The sequence below is a fragment of the Hyla sarda genome, chromosome 8 (genome assembly GCF_029499605.1).
Source record: "Hyla sarda isolate aHylSar1 chromosome 8, aHylSar1.hap1, whole genome shotgun sequence".
NCBI lineage: Eukaryota > Metazoa > Chordata > Amphibia > Anura > Hylidae > Hyla > Hyla sarda.
In genome coordinates, this window is record NC_079196.1 from 18404616 (window position 1) to 18428273 (window position 23658).

The window sequence follows — 23658 nt, forward strand, 5'->3', positions numbered from 1 at the left end:
TATGAGCCCCAATGGGAACAGGGAACAATTTGCGTGAACAGTGTACAGCGCTGTGGAATGTGTCTGCGATATATAAATTATTATAATATGCCAATTATAAAAATAGAAATTAGAAATAAGGGGAGAAAACAAAAAACATACATCACCCAGTCAACCCAAATGGTCGCCACAGCTGACGTTTACCCAAAACTATACAGGTCATGTATCAAAATGACAGATTCAGAGCGGGGAACCTATTCTATACTTAACAAGAAAAATGTATAAAAATGAAAAAAAAAAAAAAAAAGATATATTTTTATATAAAAAAAAATGTATATAATATATATATATATATATATATATATATTAAAAAAAGATATATATATAAAAAAATATATATAAAAATAAAATATATATATTATATAAAAAAAAAAATTATATAAAATAAAATATATACATATATTATATAAAAAAAATTAAATATATATATCCAGACCCAAACATGTTTAATGTAGATAAAAAATAAATAAAAAATCCTGCTGTCGCCCCAGATTCCATGTACTTCTGCAGTTTTCTTCCTTCGGATCGGCGTATATTGTATATCTACAGGCAAGAATTCTCCAGTACAGAGGATGATGGGAAGGTTTTCACAAAAAGTGCACAAATGACTTCTCCAAATGTAAGTTTTAATAAACTCCCAAGAACAGAGTCCGGGTGAGGAGGCCGCGTCCTGCAGACCTTCTGTCTATGTGATTTAAATGACAATAGATCTAAGAACACCTCCAGGGGGGTTGTCTACAGAGCGCTGCCTCTAGTGGTCAGTTATGTCTCTGCCTAAAGGAGAGCGACCTCCCCGATCTCTGGCCGCTCCATGTCCAATTTGTAGCCGCAGAGGAGGCGAAGACAGATCCTTCACAGGCTGGAGGAGCCGCCGTACAGAGAGGCGTCCATGCCCCGAGCGCAGCTCTCGTCAATGTCCCCAAACTACAGAATTATCTGGTTCTTAAAGCTGCGACTCAACTCCTTGTGTGGGAGGACGATGGAGTTTAGGATCACGACCTCCGCCGGGATGGAGACGTTACAGCCTGGAAGACAAAACAGAACCGCTATAAGATCTGTGACGGATGTTTACTGTGCGCGGTGCATACAAATACTGGAAAGATTTGGAATCTGCAACCTGTGAAAGTGCGACTCCCAGCAAGCCATGAATTTTTTTTTTTTTCTTCTAACCAGTATTTCATAAACATATTCTAGATATAATTATTATTTAATATATAATTATTATTTTTTTTTTTAGGGATGATGCCAATTTAACTCCTTTTCACATCGTACATTTATGTTTTATAGATGTCACAGCATCCCGCTAGTAACGCCAAAACAGGAGCATGAGGGAGGGTTGCAAAAATGTTTCTTTTAGGTGGGGGTTCATATCATAGTCTTACAATGTTATCAACTAGATCAGTGTTTTACAACCAGTGTGCCTCCAGCTGGTGCAAAACTACAACTCCCAGCATGCCCGGACAGCCTTCGGCTGTCCAGGCATGCTGGGAGTTGTTGTTTTGCAACAGCTGAAGGCACACTGGTTGGAAAATACTGCACTAGTGCAAGAAATACACAGCAGGGACCAGGAGAGGCGCCTGTAGCAGATACATCTGAACAATGATCCTGGGGGTTTAACCCATTAGGTGCTACGGTCATTTGGACTTCGGCAACCGAGAGGTTTAAAAAAAAGAGAGAGGGGACTCAATGCAGTCACAGGGCGCCAATGTGATGACATGGTAACCAGGTGCCTGACATGTATGACAGCCTAGGATAGGACCAGGGATATGACCTACCAGTCAGTGAACAGGCAAAATTACAATACAATTGTAAAAGCAACCAAACAGGGCAAAAAAAGGTAATAACTTGTGATTTTAACTGAACAACTTTTCTACATAGTACAAATAAAAAATTATTATTATAATTGTTATTAATATTATTATTATTAGTATACATTTTAAGAACCTCTAAAATGCAGAATAAAAAGGGACCATAAATGTATGTACCCCAGAATGATACCAAAGGCAAAAAAAATAAAATAAAACACATTATAAAAATAATAATTAATTGAATATATATATATATTTGCATATTTATTTTTAATTACTATGTTATTATTATCATCATCAATAATAATGTCATATTTAAGAAAACTATACTAACATATATTATATTATTATTATTATAGTATTTATGTTACATTTTGAAAATCCCTAAATAGCAGAATAAAAAGTGACCGTAAAAGTATGTACCCCAAATTGATACCAAAGTCAATACGCCCAAAAAAACAACACTATAATAATAATAATAATGATGATCATGATGATGATGTAAAATCTCCCTTGGCAGACACCTCACAATAGTGGAAAGTTTTTAATCCCCCGGCAGAGTCCCATAAGACTTAAAGGGGTATTTCAGGCAAAAACTTTTTTTATATATATCAACTGGCTCCGGAAAGTTAAACAGATTTGTAAATTACTTCTATTAAAAAAATCTTAATCCTTCCAATAGTTATTAGCTTCTGAAGTTTTCTGTCTAACTGCTCTATGATGATGTCAGGTCCCGGGAGCTGTGCATGATGGGAGAATATCCCCATAGGAACTGCACAGCTCCCGGGACGTGAGTCATTAGAGAGCAGTTAGACAGAAAACAACAACTCAACTTCAGAAGCTAATAACTATTGGAAGGATTAAGATTTTTTAATAGAAGTAATTTACAAATCTGTTTAACTTTCCGGAGCCAGTTGATATATAAAAAAAAGTTTTTGCCTGGAATACCCCTTTAAGTTATTTGAACCCTCCGAATATGGAACATTCCCAATAGCGGACATAACCGAAAGGGAACAAAACACTCCTATTTATTACCATTTATGATCCTCCGTGCACATTCATCACCCCCTGTACCACTTCATAAAGAGGAGGGGGGGGGTGATGAATTTACACAGAAGGTAATAATTGGGAAAGAAATGGCTCAGGGGGATCAAGAGGAAATTATGTGGCACAGAGGGTTATAAAAGGGGGAATAAGATGGCACTGGGTGAAAAAAAGGGGGGGGGGGATGAAATGATACGGGGGGGGGGGGGGAGGGGGATAAGGGGAGATTAAACAACACTGGGAGATTCTACTGTATTATTGCTTTTTATCATGTTTTATAGGTAATTACACTATGGAGTGAGTACAGGACTGGATTCCGTCATTTGGGAAGAGTTTTGAGCCTTTTTTACCCAATAGGGGACATCTCTCAATAGTGGACACTTTTTTTATTCCCCATGTGTCCGATATTGGGAGATTCTACTGTAATAATAAAAATAACAACAGCAATAATAAAGTAATAATATATATATTTTTTTTATCATAATAATAATATTATTGTATATACTCGAGTATAAGCCGAGTTTTTCAGCACGATTTTTCATGCTGAAAACAACCCCCTCGGCTTATACTCGAGTGAACTCCCCACCCTCAGTGGTCTTCAACCTGCGGACCTCCAGATGTTTCAAAACTACAACTCCCAGCATGCCCGGACAGCCATCGGCTGAAACATTGAAACATTTGGAGGTCCGCAGGTTGAAGACCACTGCCCGGGCCTTCGTCATCATCCAGCCCCCCCATCCCCCCTTTAGTTTTGTACTCACCTCCGCTCGGCAGGACGTTCGGGTGAGCTGGTCCGCGCCATCTGTGCTGCAGGACCGTCCGGTGGGGAGGGATAGTCGTTCTGGGCTGTCCATCTTCACCGGGGGGGGGGGCCTCTTCTCCACGCTTCGGGCCCGGAATAATGACGCTGCCTTGACGACGACGCACAGGGACGTTGCGTCCCTGTGCGTCGTCGTCAAGGCAATGTCATTATTCCAGGGCCGGGCGTGAAGCGCGGAGAAGAGGCCCCCCCCGGTGAAGATGGACAGCCCGGAACGACTATCCCTCCCCACCGGATGGTCCTGCAGCACAGATGGCGCGGACCAGCTCACCCGAACGTCCTGCCGAGCGGAGGTGAGTACAAAACTAAAGGGGGTGAAGGGGGGCTGGATGATGACGAAGGCCCGGGCAGTGGTCTTCAACCTGCAGACCTCCAGATGTTTCAAAACTACAACTCCCAGCATGCCCGGACAGCCGATGGCTGTCCGGGCATGCTGGGAGTTGTAGTTTTGGAACATCTGGAGGTCCGCAGGTTGAAGACCACTGTTAAATCAGACATTGACAAGCGGTGATGATGAAGGGGGAGGTGTGGGATAATGACAGGGTAATGATGAAGGGGGGGGGGGATGATGACAGGCGGTGATGACGGGGGTGTTAATGACGGGGGTCTGGATGATGACAGGGGGGGGGGATTATGTATTTCCCACCCTAGGCTTATACTCGAGTCAATAACTTTTCCTGGGTTTTTGGGGTGAAATTAGGGCTTATACTCGAGTATATACAGTATTATTATACATTTAGAAAAATTCCTAAATAGCAGAATAAAAAGTGTCACTATACAATAAATAATAAAATAATAATAATAATAATAATAATAATAATAATAATAATAATAATAATAATAATTTAAAAAAATTATACAAATATATAACAGAAAAAAAAATAAAAAATTTGTGGGTCTTGGAATACAATAAAAATAAATATTTTTTTTTTCTTCTAAGCAACAGCTGACATGGCCCCGGCCGGTGTACACAGAAAGTAACAATAAGGTTTCTTACCTAGGATTGTGATGGAAGGTGTGAGCTTCCCTTCCCGGAATAAGGTTTCGCTGTCTATCTTGGCATAAGGGTCATTAGGATTGGGGTCACTGGGCGTTCCCTCCACCCGGGCCCATCGCCCAATACTGCTGTCCCAGCCGACAATGGTGTTTAAGACGCAGCTGTGATCCTAGAGAGTAACACAGAGATTGTACGAAATAAAGACACACAGCCCGGGATTGTGTAATAGTGGGGGCAGGAACACACACACTTACCTGCAGCACGGCACCATGTAAGATAATCGACTCTCGCACCCGGACGCCGGCGCCAATGGTCACTCCCATACCGATAGAGACGTTGGGGCCCAACTATTAACATAGGAGTGCAGTATAAAATAACGTTCAGAGCAAAAAACGGACTGAAAAAAAACAAAGGCCCCATTCACACGCTGGGATTTCCGAAGAGAATATCTGCACATTTTAGTTCAAAATAACTTTGTTTATAGTAATAATTAAATATCTTATACAGCTCCAATGCAATCCTATGTGTCTCCATGGTAACAGACTACAACCAAACCCAGCGTAGTCTGATCCTGCAATCACGCAATACTCCGAACCCTCCTCTCTTAGAGTCTGTAGGTTATTAAAAGGGGTACTCCGGTAAAAAAAAATATATAATTTTTTTTTTTAAATCAACTGGTGCCAGAAAGTTAAACCGATTTGTAAATTACTTCTATTAAAAAATCTTAATCCTTCCTGTACTTATTAGCTGCTGAATATTACAGTGGAAATTCTTTTCCGTTTGAAACACAGAGCTCTCTGCTGACATCACAAGCACAGTGCTCTCTGCTGACATCTCTGTCCATTTTTAGGAACTGTCCAGAGTAAAAGGAAATCCCCATAGCAAACATATGCTGCTCTGGGCAGTTCCTAAAATGGACAGAGATGTCAGCAGAGAGCACTGTGCTTGTGATGTCAGCAGACAGCTCTGTGTTCCAAAAAGAAAATCATTTCTGCTGTAGTATTCAGCAGCTAATAAGTCCAGGAAGGATTAAGATTTTTTAATAGAAGTAATTTACAAATCTGTTTAACTTTCTGGCACCAGTTGATTTAAAAAAAAAAAAAAAAAAAATTTTTCACCGGAGTACCCCTTTAGTGAGTAGAGGGGCGGGAGTGGGTTTGTATGTAGTCTGTAACCATGGAGACACATAGGCCTGAATATGAGCTGTGTACATAAAAGAATTATATATATATATATTTCTTTTTTATTTATTTATTTTTTTATTCATTGCTACCTGCAAACGGTTACAGAAGCACAAATATCCAAATAATGTTACCCTATGCTTCCTATAGGAAATATCTATGGCAGATAATGCGCTTGCAGAAAAATCTTGCAGTTTCCATTCTCACCACTAGGTGTAAGATCTAAGCAGAGACTTCCTGCTCTGTCTGGGATGATAAGGAGGAGGCAGCTGAAAAGTGATCTGTACTGTATTACAGTGAGAGGTGACACTGGTAGATACCAAAGACAATAGGTGCTCAGCCTTTCCCTCCCCTGTAGAATGACCACTGCACAGGTCACCTAGCATGCTCACAAGCCTCACCCATACACAGAATAGGGTCTGGAGATGTTCACTGCAGTGGTCTCCAAAGTGTGGCTCTCCAGATGTTGCAAAACTACAACTACCAGCATGCCCGGACAGCCGAAGGCTGTCCGGGCATGCTGGAAGTTGTAGTTTTGCAACAGCTGAAGATATCTTGGTTAGGAAACACTGCTCTAAAGACACTCTTCATGAATGCTCTCTACTCTGGGCAAGGATCCTGAATGGACCCTCTTTTATAACCTCCCCCATTAGGGTATATGAGGGTCAACCCCTTTAAAAGCGATATTCCAGGAAAAAATGTTATTATTTATTTTATGTTTTTATATCAACTGGCTCCAGAAAGTTAAACAGATTTGTAAATTACTTCTATAAAAATAAAAAAAAATATTTATATATATATATATATATATATATATATATATATATATATATTATATATATCTTAATCCTTCCAGTACTTATCAGCTGCTGAAGTTGAGTTGTTCTTTTCTGTCTGACCACAGTGCTCTCTGCTGACACCTGTCTGTCTCAGGAACCGCACAGAGTAGCAACAAATCCCCGATAACAACCCTCTCCTGCTCTAGACAGTTCCTGAGACAGACAGAGGTGTCAGCAGAGAGCACTGTGGTCAGACTGGAAACAACTACACAACTTCAGCAGCTGATAAGTACTGGAAGGATTAAGATTTGTAATTTACAAATCTGTATAAATTTTCTGTTGACAGTTTATATGAAGGAAAAAATTTTTTTCATGGAATAAAGGACCAAGCTCATTTTAACCTTAAGGACCAGGCCAATTTTATTTTTGTGTTTCAATTTTTCCATCTACAGACCCATATAAGGGCCTGTTTTTTTGCGCGACCAATTGTACGTTGTAATGAAACCTCTCATTTTACGATAAAATGTACAGCGACCTCCGGCCGCCATGCTGGATGATCGGATTGCCGCGGCAGCGCTGCAGGTGATCCGATCATCCATTCAAAGTACCGCACTGCCGTAGATGCCGTGATCTGTATTGATCACGGCATCTGAGGGGTTAATGGCGGACATCCGCGCGATCACGGAAGTAGGCCATTACCGGTGGGTCCCCGGCTGCTACTAGCTCCGATGCTCGCGGTCATACAAATGTACATGTAAATATAAATGTACGTCCTGGTGCGGAAAGTCTCGCCAAACCAGGACGTACATTTACGTCCGTGGTCGTTAAGGAGTTAACAATTACTTACCACAGCAGTTGGATCTACATTGGCTGTGGGATGAATATACACGTCTCCTGAAGAGGAGGGGGAAAAAAAAAAAAAATAAAGAAGTCACCATAGAGAAGACAGTATATATTAACATAGCGCCCCCCCCTGGCCATAGTCAGTGATAGGACTCGGTCAGTACCCAGTATGATGGGTGCGCCCTCCTTGTTGTGCGCCAGTCTCTCCGGATGCGTTATGTGATACTGGTTCAGATACAGGCGGCTGGCGTATATAGCAGATCTGGTAAGAGAGAACACATAGGAGTAAGATGGGGGGGCTATGGTCAGATCTACAGACCCCCTTATAGGATCTCACACTCACCCCGCAGACTTGATCTGACTCCAGAAGCCGTCTGTCTTATAGACGTAGAGCTGTCCTCGTCCGGCGAGCGCTGTGAAAATATCCTGCTCCAATCGGATCACCTCTGTCCGCTGCCAGCTCGAGTTCTCCTCACTGTGACCCAAAAAGAAGGCGAAAAGAGATTTATCTTCTTACGTAAATAAAATAAAATAAAAAAAAAAAACATTTTCTGTATTTAGGAGTTTGCTGCCTTCTGGATGCGTATGACATCTCACTACTGCCACCTGCTGGTTGTGTGAGTGTACAGCACATTCTGACACCAGCAAATCTACAGTTAGATTGTGGAACAAGAAGCGACAATCTCTGCGACAATCTTAAAGGGGTACTCCGCTGCTCAGCATTTGGAACAAACTGTTCCGAACGCTAGAGGCGGGAGCTTGTGATGTCATAGCCCCGCCCCCTTATGACGTCACACCCACTCCCATAGACTTGCATTGAGGAGGTGGGTCGAGACGTCATGAGGGGGCGGGGCTATCACGTCACAAGCTCCCGCCTCCAGCGTTCGGAACAGTTTTTTCCAAAAGCTGAGCAGCCGAGTACACCTTTAACCCCTTAAGGACTGAAAACACACTTTCGTTTTTTTCCTCCTCACCTTCTAAAAATCCTAACGCGTTCAATTTTGCACCTACAGACCCATATAAGGGTTTTTTTTTTTGTACTTTGTAATGACATCACATATTTTATAACAATCTGCGGCGAAACAAACAAATATATATATATTTGTAGGGTGAAATGAAAAAAAAAACAAAAAAAACCCTGCAGTTTTGCATATTTTTAGGGCTTCCGTTTCTACGCAGTGCACTTTCCGGTAAAAATGACACCTTATCTTTATTCTGTAGGTTTATACGGTTACAGGACACCCAATTTATGCAGGTTTCATTTATTTTACTACTTTAAAAAAAATTATAACTACATGCACCAAAATTAGTATGTTTAAAATTGTCATCTTCTGACCCCTATAACTTTTTTTAAGAGGGCATTTTTTGCGCCGTGGTCTGTAGTTTTTATCGGTACCATTTTCGTTTTGATGGGACTTTTTGTTCGCTTTTTATTAATATTTTTATGGTGTATGAAGTGACCAAAAATTCACAATTTTTGAACTTTGGAACCCACAGGGTTTAACCCATTCTCCGTTCGTGAGAACAGTTCAAACCCTGTTAATGGGACTCAGGATGTACAGAGTCCTTAAGGGGTTAAAATTCTACATACGTAAAATGATGTTACGACCCAGCAGACTTTATGACTTGATGTGCCAAAAAAAAAATCTGATAACTTAGTGGACCCCCACTATCCTGAGAGCTCGAGTGCCCGACAGCAATGGAGAAGTCCCTTAATATTTAAAGGGGCACTAAGGTAGAAACCAATTTGTTTTTTTTAATCAACTGGCTCCAGAAAATTCAACAGATTTGTAAATGACTTCTATTTAAAAATATTAATCCTTCCAGTACTTATCAGCTGCTGTATGCTCCACATGAAGTTGTGTAGTTCTTTCAAGTCTGACCACAGTGCTCTCTGCTGACACCTCTGTCCATGTCAGGAACTGTCCAGAGTAGGAGCAAATCCCCATAGCAAACCTCTCCTGCTCAGGACAGTTCCTGACATGGACAGAGGTGTCAGCAGAGAGCACTGTGGTCAGACTGGAAAGAACTACACAACTTCCTGTGGAGCATACAGCAGCTGATAAGTCCTGGGAGAATAAAGATTGTTAAATAGAAGTCATTTACAAATCTGTTTAACTTTCTGGAGCCAGAAAACAAAAAAAAAAAACACACACACACACATTTCCACTGGAGTACCCCTTTAAGACTAACAATCAGCATGTAATGTACTTTGTAAGTTTTCAAACGCAATGAGATCATTACCTGTGAGGCACCACTTCCCTCCAGCTCTATCTGTATACTGCTGCTATCTCTGTGGGATCAGTATATGTAGTAGTTATACACCTCCTCTGAGGCTGTATTCACACATTGAGTTTTTTGTTGTTGTTTTTTTTGGCTCTTTTTTGTGATTTATTTTATTTTATTGAGATTGCAAAAAATGCGGTAAAAACGCAACACATAAAGACTTCAAATCTTCATAAAACACCTAAATTGTGATTATAGTGGAATCTCTCTCACTTAAAATAAGTTAAGGCTGCTTGAGTGTAGCCAGGTAATTAGATAATCAGGTGAAGTGATCAAACTCCACCCCTTCTCTCTGATAAGCCAAAGGATTCATGGGAAAAGTAGGCAGCATTAGGAAATCATTTCAGTGGCAAAATTGGAATCAGTGTGGCTGAAAACACCATGCCTGCCACATCAGCACAGGTAAGCACAAGACACACACAAGAACCTTTCTAATACTGACCTATGCTGTACTATCAGACGCACATCACGTATATTATAGAAGGAGAGTAAAGAAGGATCATCCCAAGTAGATCGTGAGGTTCAATTCTTTCTTGATAAACCACAGTACAGAATTGGCTGCGTCTATTCCACTCAAGAGCAGGACGTTCTTCATTACTGCTGTGAGCTTCTTAAGAGGGTCCTGCCCTTTTACTTACCGTATGTGTTAGTAAGAGAACAGCGAGGAGGAATCTGTCGGTCACCCGGCTCTCGAGAGGAGTAGATACAGCCCATTCTATACTAAGGATTATCAGGAACCTGTATTGCAAGACCGATAAATAAAAGGAAAGACATGAACTTTCGTGTCGAAAAAAAATAAATATAAATTATATATATTTATTTATTTTTCTTGACAAGAAAGTTCATGTCTTTTTATTATATATGTATATAACCAAAGAATAAGGTCACCTTACCGTGGTGGGACGGTCCAAGCTATTTGGCCGCCAAATTCGCAAGCTAAGTACCTCACTGTTTCATAATTTCATATTTTCATTTTTTGCACCATAGCTGTATAGCTTTTCATGTTTTATCTATATACTCATGTTTTATCTATATCTTTGTGCTAGCAGTGTGCTGCTGTATTCTCCTGTTGCTGTATATTTAGCCCAGCAGCCTGCACCTGTAAGCCAGGTTTTTACAATAGTTTGGATCAATAGTGCTGGCCAACTTATCCTTTTGTCTGTATTGTACATACGGGGGAGTGGCTACCTCCATGTTGGCTCTTGCACCCCACCCACCTCTATCAGGTGTATATAAGGTGCCTTGGATGTTTCAGATCTTGCAATGCCTGTTGTACTGTTCACACAGAGGCATATTCACAGTGTAGGGTCCGTCCCAGAATAAGGTCACCTTACCGTGGCGGGACGGTCCACGCTATTTTGCCGCCAAATTTGCAAGCTAAGTACCTTTATCTATATCTTTGTGCTAGCAGTGTGCTGCTGTATTCTCCTGTTGCTATAATATATATATATATATATATATATATATATATATATATACACACACACACACACACACATATATATTATATATATATACACACACACACACATACACAGATGCAAATCAAAAAATGTTGCAGTATCTTGTAATACCTTTTTTATTTCGGACTAACAGAATTTTGTAGTACACTGTATTAGTCACTGGACTAATACGGCTACTCAAATTTACTATTATATGTGTATATATATATATATATATATATATATAAAATTTGAGGACTCTTCTTTAATAGATATATATATATATATATATATATATATATATATATATATATATATATATATATATATCTATATCTCTATTTCTCTATTTCTCTATATCTATATCTCTATATCTCTATATCTCTATCTCTATTTCTCTATATCTATATCTATATCTCTATTTCTCTATCTCTATTTCTCTATCTCTATTTCTCTATCTCTATTTCTCTATCTCTCTCTCTCTCTATCTCTCTCTCTCTCTATCTCTATATCTATATCTCTATATCTATATCTCTATATCTATATCTCTATATCTATATCTCTATATCTATATCTCTATATCTATATCTCTATATCTATATCTCTATATCTATATCTCTATATCTATATCTCTATATCTATATCTCTATATCTATATCTCTATATCTATATCTCTATATCTATATCTCTATATCTCTATATAGCAACAGCACAAAAAATGCAATAAAGCTTCCAAATTAGATGGTGCAAGCTATTGAAAAGGAATCAAGTCCATCAATTCCTCCACATCCATGAAAATTAAAGGCCAGTGCAGCACTCCATGGTATGAAAAAAAAAAAAAGGTGCAAAATGTATTCCATCAAACAAAGTGAAGACAGCAGCGACGTTTCGATTCTGGAGAGGATCGAAATGTCGCTGCTGTCTTCACTTTGTTTGATGGAATACATTTATCACCTTTTTTCATACCATGGAGTGCTGCACTGGCCTTTAATTATAAATATACACCTTTAATTATATATATATATACACACACACACACACACACACACACACACGTGGTCACTTTGTATACACAATCAGAACCCCGCTATCCAGGTCACTGTTTCCCAACCAGTGTGCCTCCATCTGCTGCAAAACTACAACTCCCAGCATGCCCAGACAGCCGTTGGCTGTCTGGGCATGCTGGGAGTTGTAGTTTAGCAACAGCTGGAGGCACACTGGATGAGAAACAGTGATCTAGTTGATAACTCTAAAAGCCACTTAAAAGCAACATTTCTGCAACTTCTGCTCCGTGCTCCTGTTTTGGCGTTACTAGCGGGATGCTATGACATCTTGGTGACGAGCTCTATGGAAGCCACTCCTAGGGCCACCACCAAATCACAAGAATTAGGGATAATGGTAGTCCATTTGAAGTCTATTGGAATTATGGATACAGCTGAATACAACATTTAAAAGGGGTACTCCGGTGAAAAACAATATATATTTTTTTTAAATCATCTGGTGCCAGAAAATGAAAACAGATTTGTAAATTACTTCTATAAAAAAAAAAAAAAAAAAAATCTTAATCCTTCCAGTACTTAGATGCTGTATGCTCCACAGGAAGTTCTTTTCTTTTTAAATTTCTGTTCTGTCTGACCACAGTGCTCTCTGCTGACACCTCTGTCCATGTCAAGAACTGTCCAGAGCAGGATAGGTTTGTTATGGGGATTTGCTCCTGCTCTGGACAGTTCCTGACATGGACAGAGGTGTCAGCAGAGAGCACTGAGGTCAGACAGAAAGAAAATGTAAAAAGAAAAGAACTTCCTCTGTAGCCTACAGCAGTTGATAAGTACTGGAAGGATTAAGATTTTTTAATAGATGTAATTTACAAATCTGTTTAACTTTCTGGCACCAGTTGATTTAAAAAAATAAAAAATAAAAAAAATAAAAAAAGTTTTTTCACCGGAGTACCCCTTTAATGGAGAACTATAGTGCAACATAACTTATCCTATCCTTCGGATAAGGGATAAGTTATAGATCGCGGAGAGTCCGAACACTGGGGTCCCCTGTGATCTCCTGTACTGAGCTGCAGGAAGTGTTATGTCGTCCCCAGCAGGAAGCCGCAGCCAACTCACCCCGTCTATGGGATACATGGAGGGGGCGTGTCAGCTGCGTCTTACGGGGATGGAATGCCCTCTTCCACAAAATTGCTGTGGCCCCGTACAGGAGATCATGGGGGGTCCCAACGGTCGGACCCCCCTGCAATCTATAACTTAATCCCCTATCTTTTGTATAGGGGATAAGTTATATTGCACTATAGTTCTCCTTTAAATGAAGCGGCGCTGTGCATGCTGGACAACCCCTCTCGTGTTCAGTAGAGGGGGGCAGCAATGGTATCCATCAATAATCAGATACGTTTTTGAGCTGTCACGCGGTGGGGCGTGACATCATGAGGGGGCGGGGCTATGAAATCACAAGCTCCCGGGCTCCAGCGTTTGGAACAGTTTGTTCCAACCGCTGAGCAGCGGAGTACACCTTTAAGGTCAGAACATGTGAATGACACAAGAAGAAGAAGAGAAGCAGATGATATGGTTGTGATGCGGGAATAGATAAGGTGCAAGTGAAGTGAAGCTTTAAACCCAAAAACAGCATCCCAGTCACTCCGGTGCTCATGCCATGTGTCCGTGCAACACACAGCACTCACCTGATGCAGGAGGAACAACTGGTCGCACATGCAGGAGGCATAAGGGACACGGGAGGAGGAGAAAAAGAAGAAGAATGAATGTTCATGAGGAGGTGATAAATGAAATAGGAAGACACTGCAGCACTGGAGGGGAGGGTATATGGGGGTGTCCATGCTCGGATGGAGAGGAGCAAGTATATGGGGGTGTCCATGCTCTGATTGAGAGGAGGGTATATGGGGGTGTCCATGCTCTGATGGAGAGGAGCAGGTATATGGGGGTGTCCATGCTCTGATGGAGAGGAGGGTATATGAGGGTGTCCATGCTCTGATGGAGGAGGGGAGGGTATATGGGGGTGTCCATGCTCGGATGGAGAGGAGCAAGTATATGGGGGTGTCCATGCTCTGATTGAGAGGAGGGTATATGGGGGTGTCCATGCTCTGATGTAGAGGAGGGTATATGGGGGTGTCCATGCTCTGATGGAGGAGAGGATATATGGGGGTGTCCATGCTCGGATGGAGGAGAGGATATATGGGGGTGTCCATGCTCGGATGGAGAGGAGGATATATGGGGGTGTCCATGCTCGGATGGAGGAGAGGATATATGGGGGTGTCCATGCTCTGATGGAGAGGAGGGTATATGGGGGTGTCCATGCTCTGATGGAGAGGAGGGTATATGGTGGTGTCCATGCTCTGATGGAGAGGAGGGTATATGGGGGTGTCCATGCTCTGATGGAGAGGAGGGTATATGGGGGTGTCCATGCTCTGATGGAGAGGAGGGTATATGGGGGGTGTCCATGCTCTGATGGAGGAGAGGATATATGGGGGTGTCCATGCTCTGATGGAGAGGAGGGTATATGGGGGTGTCCATGCTCTGATGGAGAGGAGGGTACATGGGGGTTTCCATTCTTTGATGGAAAAGAGGACATATGGGGGTGTCTGTGCACTGGGAAGGGGGCAACTTACAGCTGCAAATCCTGCTGGTTCCGCCTGAAAACCTCTGCAATGTGCTGGAATATCGATGGTGAGAAGAGATAGATCCCGCAGTTGATGATGTCGCTGACAAACGTGCTGGGCTTCTCCACGTAATGCAGGACCTGCCATGGACAGATAGTCATAAATCATCTCCATAGAGTTCAATCATAAGATTCTTTTTGCCTACAGTGACCACTAGGGGTAGCTAACTGTATACTGATTTATTACCATTGGGCAAATGAACTCAGTGAGCTCCCCCTAGAGCTTGTGCAATCCAGAGATTAAAGGGTTACTCTGGGGAAATAAACCCATAGCCCATTTTTTCCCTCTCAATAACCTATGCATTTGTCTAAATATCATTTATTAGCTATATAGAGCAGTTTGCGTCAGTGAAAGAAAAACATCATAAAATCTTGCTCGTCTCTGTGCAAACCCCTCAATGAGACCTAACCCCCACCCTCCTGGAAGACAAACACCACGTGATTTCTGTCTGCTCTGTCTTCACAGCCGCACCGCCCCCTCCCTGTGTGACAGAGAAGCCTCCTCAGCACATAATGCTGCTCTTTTCCTGGTGTAGTTCTTATCACTGACTGCTGCCATTCAGAGCATAGCATGATTTATTGCTGGGGGGAAAGATATTTTGAAAGGGAAGACATGTACAATGTTTACAACAACACAGCATGAACACAGATAGTAAAAGCAATTGGCTGACAGACCTTAAACAGAGCCCACTAACTGCTGGGAGTTGTGGTCTGGGCTGCAAGCAGGGAAAGAGAATATTTAGGAAACATGAGCTGCCAAAACCGCATGGATAAAATGGATAACTACAGTGGACACAGAACAGGTATTGTGGTGGCTTTAGAGCATTTTTATTTTTCTTAAAGGGGTACTCCACTGGAAAACATTTTCATTTAAATCAATTGGTGTCAGAAAGTTAAAACAGATTTGTAAATTACTTCTATTAAAAAATCTTAAACCTTCCAGTACTTATCAGCTGCTGTATATTACAGAGGAAGTTCTTTTCTTTTTAAATTTCCTTTCAGTCTGACCACAGTGCTCTCTGCTGACACCTCTGTCTATTTCAGGAACTGTCCGGAGCAGGATAGGTTTGCTATGGGGATTTTTCTCCTACTCTGGACAGTTCCTAAAATAGACAGAGGTGGCAGCAGAGAGCACTGTGGTCAGACAGGAAGGAAATTCAAAAAGAAAAGAACTTCCTCTGTAGCATACAGCAGCTGATAAGTACTGGAAGAGTTAATATTTTTTAATAGAAGTCATTTAGAAATCTCTTTAACTTTTTGACACTAGTTGATTTAAAAGAAAATGTTTTCCAGTGGAGTACCCCTTTAACTGGATCTCTGCCTTTACCTGTGATCCTGATTATGTAGCACTATACTGTCCCCATACTTGTATTTGCTGTGCGACTGGTCCAGTTGTCCCATTGTCATATCACTAATAGTATCAGGAGGCAGCAGTATACATTACCTCCTGGGTATCGGCCTTCGCCACGATGCAGCCGTAGTTAAGAGATTGTGTCCTATTCGCCTGCAAGATAGGAAATTGTATGAATGGACGTCAGTCTCCTTTACACAGGATAGGGGATAAGTATGTATTGGTGGGTGCAGACAGGGGACTCATACCCTCCTATAGCATGTATGCGTGCTGCCGCTATACTCATGGGATCGCTGTAGATAGGTAAGGGCTGCACTTTACTAAAAGTGAATAGAGGGGCAGGAGGGATGCTAGACCACTGCTACCTGTACACAGGGGACACAGGAACACTATTCTCCTGATCGGTGGGGGTCCCAGCAGTGAACAAATACTTATCACCATCCGTGTGTATAGCAGCAATTTAAACACATTACGATTAGTGTTGAGCACGAATATTCTTAATGCAAATTTGTATTGCGAATATCGGCACTTCACGAATATTTAGAATATAGTGCTATATATTCGGAATGACGAAAATGTATATGCTATTTTTTTGCATGGAAAAAAGTGAACATAGCAAAATATGCGAATTTCGTGAACATAGGATGAATAACCGTCACTATATTCACAAAATATCGCGAATGCGAATATGGCCCCTGCCGCTCATCACCAATTACGATCAGGTGTCTCCAAGCTACCTTGCAATCTCTCTATATTAGAGATGAGCGAACTTACAGTGAATTTGATTCGTCACGAACTTCTCGGCTCGGCAGTTGATGTCTTTTCCTGCATAAATTAGTTCAGCTTTCCGGTGCTCCCGTGGGCTGGAAAAGGTGATACAGTCCTAGGAAAGAGTCTCCTAGGACTGTATCCAGCCTTTTCCAGCCCACGGGAGCACCTGAAAGCTGAACTCATTTATGCAGGAAAAGTCATCAACTGCCGAGCCGAGACGTTCGTGACGAATCGAGTTTACTGTAAGTTTGCTCATCTCTACTCTCTATCTATCTCATCTCATATCTCTCTGTCTCATATCTATGTCATTTTTTTAGCCTTATAACAAAGTTTATAAACTTGACCACTAGGGGTCACTATATTAGTGATTTTACTATCTACTGTCTGTTGTTGGGTAAAATCAGTCTCTAGCAACTGCTAGACAAGACAGATTACAAAAAGAGGGCAATCCCAAGTGCACGCTATTGCTTCACTCTTACTGACAGTGTAGATTGGCGTTTTCCAACCAGGGCGCCTGCAGCTGTTGCAGAACTACAACTCCCAGCATGCCCGGACAGCCAAAGGCTGTCCGGGCATGCTGGGCGTTGGTAGTTTTGCAACAGCTGCAGGCGCCCTGGTTGGAAAACACAAGTCTAGATTAAAGCAGCCCTGTCAGTTCACACACTGTGCCTCCTACAGTCTGCGATCCCTAGGCATGTGCCAAGAAGTCTGACCTATCTGTCTTGCTTTAGGATCCATTAATTAATTAGTTAAGATGACTAATAAAGGGTCATGATGGCAAATTACAGATATGGAATATGACTATATAGAGAAGGAGAAGCCTCCCAGCCCCCTACATCCCGTTCTATACACTTTACAGTATTCTACCCGTTCTTAGTATAGCGTACCGTGTTTCCCAGCATGATGTATTTATGCGTCTCTTCATGTTGCTTCTGAAACTCCAACATCTGGAGGAGAGGGAATTGGCAGCAAACATCTGCATTCATCACAAAGAACGCCTGCGGCCCCCCGGAGAGGATCTGGTCCCGGAAGTGATAGATGCCTCCGCCAGTGCCCAGGGCGGAGAATTCCTGCAGATACCTGTGAGGAGGATGGGAGTAGGAGTTCTTAAAAGGGGTACTCCGGTGGAAAACTTTTTTTTAAATCAACTGGTGCCAGAAAGATAAACAGATTTATAAATTACTTCTATTAAAAAATCTTAATCCTTCCAGTACTTATTAGCTGCTGAATACCACAGAGGAAATTATTTTCTTTTTGGAACACAGAGCTCTCTGCTGACATCATGGGCACAGTGCTCTCTGCTGACACCTCTGTCCATTTAAAGAACTGTCCAGAGTAGGAGAAAATCCCCATAGCAAACATATGCAGCTCTGGACAGTTCCTTAAATGGACAGAGGTGTCAGCAGAGAGCACTGTGCTCATGATGTCAGCAGAGAGCTCTGTGTTCCAAAAAGAAAATAATTTCCTCTGTAATATTCAGCAGCTAATAAGTACTGGAAGGATTAAGATTTTTTTAATAGAAGTCATTTACAAATCTGAATAAAAGGAAAAAAAATTCTGGCACCAGCTGATTTAAAAAAAAAAAAAAAAAAAAAATACGTTTTCCACCGGAGTACCCCTTTAATTGGAACGATGCAGCTTATCAGCAGGAGTTTAATTCCCTTAGGACCTGTATAGATCAATGTTCCCCAACCTGTGACCCTCCCGCTGTTGCAAAACTACAACTCCCAGAATGCTAGGAGTTGTAGTTGCGCAACAGATGGAGACGACCTGATTAAAAAACACTGTTCTAGGGACATGGCAAACATTTTTATCAGTCGGGATCTGAGTGTTCAAACCCCCCGAATGTTTACAAAAAAGAGCGGGGAGAGAAGCAGAAGCCATTCACTTCTCACCCTCCACTCTGACCTGGATGCCAGTCCCATAGATTTGCATTACGAGGTCATCCAAGTCACATGACACAGAGCTTGTTTTCGTGATCGCTCGGGGTCTGAACACTCAGACCCTGACCAAATCAGAACCTTTGAGGTGTCTCTAGAAAATGTGAAAAGTGCTTATTTAAAGGAGTAATGAAGTCTTAGACACTTCTCCCCTATCCATAGAATAGTGGATAAGTGTGTGATTGTGGGTGGTCCGACTGCTCGCCTCCGCCACAGCCCCACCCCCTCGTGATGTCACGCCCCACCCCCTCAATGTAAGCCTATGCCCAGCGGCAGGACCCCTGGGATTAGACATATTATCCCTTGGATAGGGGATAAGATGTCTAGGGGCGGAGTACCCCTTTAAGTAAGAGCCACTGTGATTTGTCTGCATACAAGGATATGACAAGCTGCGATGACCTCTCACCTGATCGCCACTTTAAACTCTTGCTGTGCTGTGACCAGGAAGCGGCTGAGGGCCTCATTGGGCTGATAAAAGCCTATCAGTAAGATCTCCTTCAGGTTGGGCACCTATGGGAGAGTTTATTAATAATACTGTACACAGAATATCACCAGAGACAGATTATATATATATATATATATATATATTGATAGATGTAACAGCAGGAGGCACACTGGTTGGTGTGTACGGAGGAGAGCAACACAGGAATGCAGTGTCTGACTACACAGGGTTGGTTTGTAGTCTGTTACCGTGGAAACACATAGGGCTTCACAGATTATGTATACAAAGGTAGATCTTACTCCAGCGTCAGTCTAGGTAAGTGTTTCCCAACCAGGATGCCTTAAACTGGGCATGCTGGGAGTTGTAGTTTTGCCACAGCTGGAGGCACCCTGGTTGGGAAACACAGTTCTAGCACATGAGGTTGAGCAACAGGAACAGATACAGTCAGATCAGGCCTCCACTAATCGCATTGATTGCCAATTTTGACATTAAAGGGGTACTCCGCTGGAAAACATGTTTTTATAAATCAACGGTTGCCAGAAAGTTTAACAGATTTGTAAATTAAAAATCTTCATCCTTCCAGTACTTATCAGCTGCTGTATGCTCCACAGGAAGTTCTTTTCTTTTTGAATTTCTTTTCTGTCTGACCACAGTGCTCTCTGCTGACACCTCTGTCCATTTTAGGAACTGTCCAGAGCAGGAGAAAATCCCCATAGCAAACCTCTCCTCCGGACAAGTTCCTGACATGGACAGAGGTGTCAGCAGAGAGCACTGTGGTCAGACAGAAAAGAAATTCAAAAAGAAAAGAACTTCCTGTGGAGCATACAGCAGCTGATAAGTACTGGAAGGATTAGGATTTTTTAATAGAAGTAAATTACAAATCTGTTTAACTTTCCGCCACAAGTTGATTTAAAAAAAAAAAAAAATGTTTTCCAGGGGAGTACCCCTTTAAGTCACGAATGTGAAATACCAGAAAACCAAAGATTTTGGCCGATGACAAGAGATCTCACCTTGCTGCAGGCCTCGATGTGATGCTGTAACATTGGGACACCAGCAACCGGGAACAGGGGCTTGGGAACCTCGAAAGATAAAGGCCGGAACCTGGTACCTATCAAGAGAGAACAGAACTGAGACCCCAATAAACACATATGCACCGGATTCCTAACTATTCGGTATTATAGTGGGGTTTTTTTTCACAGAGAAGACCCTTACGCCAAAAAAGCCTTACGTGGGCGGCAGACAAAGTCATCTTCACACTGTTTAGCCGCCACCACTCCAAGCATTTGTGAGCAGACTGAGGTTTAACATCCTTGCTTTTAAGGGATACTCCACTGCGGGGTTCGTGATATCACGGCCATGCCCCTCGTGCCATCAAGCCACGGCCCCTCAATGCCCCCTCCCATAGACTTGCATGGAGGTGGTGTGGCGTGACGACCCCCACAACCCGCACCCAGCGTTCAGAACAAAATGTTCCGAACACTGGTGCAGTTGAGTACCCCTTTAAAATGCTGTTTGCTACAATGCAATCATTTAAAGTGTCCCTGTCCTCCCAAAAACAATAAGTCTATGGGGCCATACTAGCAAGCAGATCGCTGCTCTTTCTAATGATCGGTGAGGGTCTCAGCACTTAGATCTAACCAATCAAAAATTTCAATCATTATTATTATTATTATTATTATTTTTTTTTTTTTTTTTTTTTTTTTTTTTTAAAGGACAGGGACACTTTAAAGGGGTATTCCAGGAAAAAAATGTTTATGTATATCAACTGGCTCCAGAAAATTAAACAGATTTGTAAATTACTTCTATAAAAAAAAAATCTTAATCCTTTCAGTACTTATGAGCTTCTGAAGTTAAGGTTGTTCTTTTCTGTCTAAGTGCTCTCTGATGACACCTGTCTTGGGAACCGCCCAGTTTAGAAGCAAATCCCCCATAGCAAAACTCTTCTAAACTGGGCGTTTCCCCGAGACACGTGTCATCAGAGAGCACTTAGACAGAAAAGAACAACCTTAACTTCAGAAGCTCATAAGTACTGAAAGGATTAAGATTTTTTAATAGAAGTAATTTACAAATCTGTTTAACTTTCTGGAGCCAGTTGATATGTATAAAAAAAAGTTTTTTCCTGGAATACCCCTTTAAACAATCCTCTACGAGATACACATAGCAGCAGCACATCTCTCTCTTCTGTTTTGGACACCAGAAAACTTGTTGTTGCCGCCTACCCTGATACAAGGTGAGGAGGATAAAAAGAAGATGCAAAATGAAGATGGATGTGTCCTTTAAGGGGTACTCCAGCCCTAATAAATCTTAGCCCCGCCCCTCAATGCAAGTCTATGGGAGGGGGCGTGACGGCCGTCATGCCCCCTCCCATAGACTTGCATTGAGGGGGCAGGGCATGACATCACATGGGGGCGGGGTCATGATGTCACTCCAGCCCTGTGGTCATCACGCTTCACACTCGGAGCCTCCAGCCCTGCGGAGAGCTCACATAGGTGGGTGCGGAATGACAGATTGCGAGGGACCCCCGCGATCATAAATCTTATCCCCTATCCTTTGGATAGGGGATAAGATGTATTAGGGCCGGAGTACCCCTTTAAGGCGTTAAAGTGGAATAAAGTAAAGTTCATTACCAATATGTGTATATATGTATTACTCACCTTTCTGTGGGCCCCCGATTAGGATAACGGCTTTCAACATTTCTGCAACGTCTGAAAACATAAAATATAACAATAAAAGACAAATAAAAGGAAACAACGAGAAAAGAGCGGGGACCCAGCACCGCCTAATCCTGCATATTCTCTCCATTACTGATCCCCCCCCCCCCCCCCCCCCAACCTGCGGCTGCAAAGCTACAACTCCCAGTAAAACATTACGGAAAATATACACATTGGGTATCGTTTTAATGGCAGCGACTAGAGATGAGTGAAGTTACAGTGATTCAATTCGTCACGAACTTCTCGGCTCGGCGGTTGATGACTTTAGCCTGCATGAATTAGTTCCTCTTTCAGGTGCTCGGGAGACTCTTTCCTAGGACTGTATCCATCTTTTCCAGCCCACCGGAGCACCTGAAAGCTGAACTAATTTATGCAGGAAAAGATATCAACCGCTGAGCCGAGAAGTTCGTGACGAATGAAATCACTGTAGCTTAACTCATCTCTAGTAGCGACCGGAGGAACGAAGATAATATGTTCAATTGACCACACGAGGAACGGCGTAAAAAAAAAAAAAAAAAAATGAATAAAAAAGAAAAGCCCCAACCCACAAATTTGCAAATAAACTTGCACATTTCCATTCATTGACAGCAAGCTGAAATTTCTTATTTCTCATTTGCAATAGAGCAGTGGTCTCCAAACTATAAACCTCCAGCTGTGGTAATACTACAACTCGCAGCAAGCCCAGACAGCCTTTGCTGGGAGTTGTAGTGCTGCCACAGCTGGAGGTCCACAGTTTGGGGACCACTGCAATAGAAGTTATACTAGAAAGCTTTTCATGGTATAGAACAGTGGTCTCCAACCTGCGGACCTCCAGATGTTGCAAAACTACAACTCCCAGCATGCCCGGACAGCCAACGGCTGTCCGGGCATGCTGGGAGTTGTAGTTTTGCAACATCTGGAGGTCCGCAGATTGAAGACCACTGGTATAGAACCCCAGTGAAAAGGGGTCACCGCTATCAATTTAGGAACTACAAATACCAGAACAACCTACAACTGTTGGGAGTTGTAGTGTCTGATGGGAACTGTAGACACCCCACCCCCTTCCCTCTGTAGCTGCAAAGCTACATAGAACCTACTTGCAATTGTTACTGCAATGACAGGACATGCTGGTACTTGTAGTCCCCCACCTTTACAATACTGGTGCAGACCGGACAGTCAGTATGCCATATAACACACACAGTCACTACAAGGTAAAGGAACATAAAAACCGCACAGTTACCTGCTCCCCCGTCTACACTTCCGCGTCAGTGGCTCTATGGCACGTCAGCCGGATGGAGGATGCCGGGATTTGTAGTTTGTCGGGTAATCGGCCTTCCCATTGGATGAAAGGAGACACGTGACGCGCCGTACGTTGTAGATGTGCGTGGTCACCACGGTAACGTTGAAAGACCTGCTGGGCTGGTCAGTGGCGTGACGTCAAGCCCCCTCCCCGAGTAAGTGTAAAAAGATTGGTCACGTGATCCCGCGGACATTCCGCTTTAACCCTTTAGTTCCTTTATGTTTACACGGCGGAGTTTCCGAGCGGTCCT

General features: G+C 42.3%; 1 protein-coding gene across 3 annotated transcripts; it reads right to left on the reverse strand.

The window, feature by feature from the left end:
• Window positions 1-498: 498 nt before the first annotated feature.
• On the reverse strand, window positions 499-23471 carry GMPPA (GDP-mannose pyrophosphorylase A). 3 transcript variants are annotated; one of them, XM_056537042.1, is made up of 13 exons: window positions 23343-23407; window positions 22073-22123; window positions 20429-20526; window positions 19383-19486; window positions 17924-18116; window positions 16359-16418; window positions 14865-14995; window positions 7855-7986; window positions 7676-7773; window positions 7516-7562; window positions 4963-5055; window positions 4709-4877; window positions 499-1064 (listed from the first exon to the last, which is right to left on the reverse strand). In XM_056537042.1, the coding sequence occupies exons 2-13, from the start codon at window positions 22110-22112 to the stop codon at window positions 964-966; spliced, it is 1266 nt and encodes a 421-aa protein (XP_056393017.1). In that variant the 5' UTR covers window positions 22113-22123; window positions 23343-23407; the 3' UTR covers window positions 499-963. The 3 variants fall into 3 exon arrangements, with proteins under 3 accessions (XP_056393017.1, XP_056393018.1, XP_056393016.1); XM_056537043.1 differs by lacking the exon at window positions 23343-23407 and adding an exon at window positions 23206-23230; XM_056537041.1 differs by having other exon boundaries at window positions 500-1064; window positions 23349-23471.
• Between the last annotated feature and the right edge of the window lie 187 nt (window positions 23472-23658).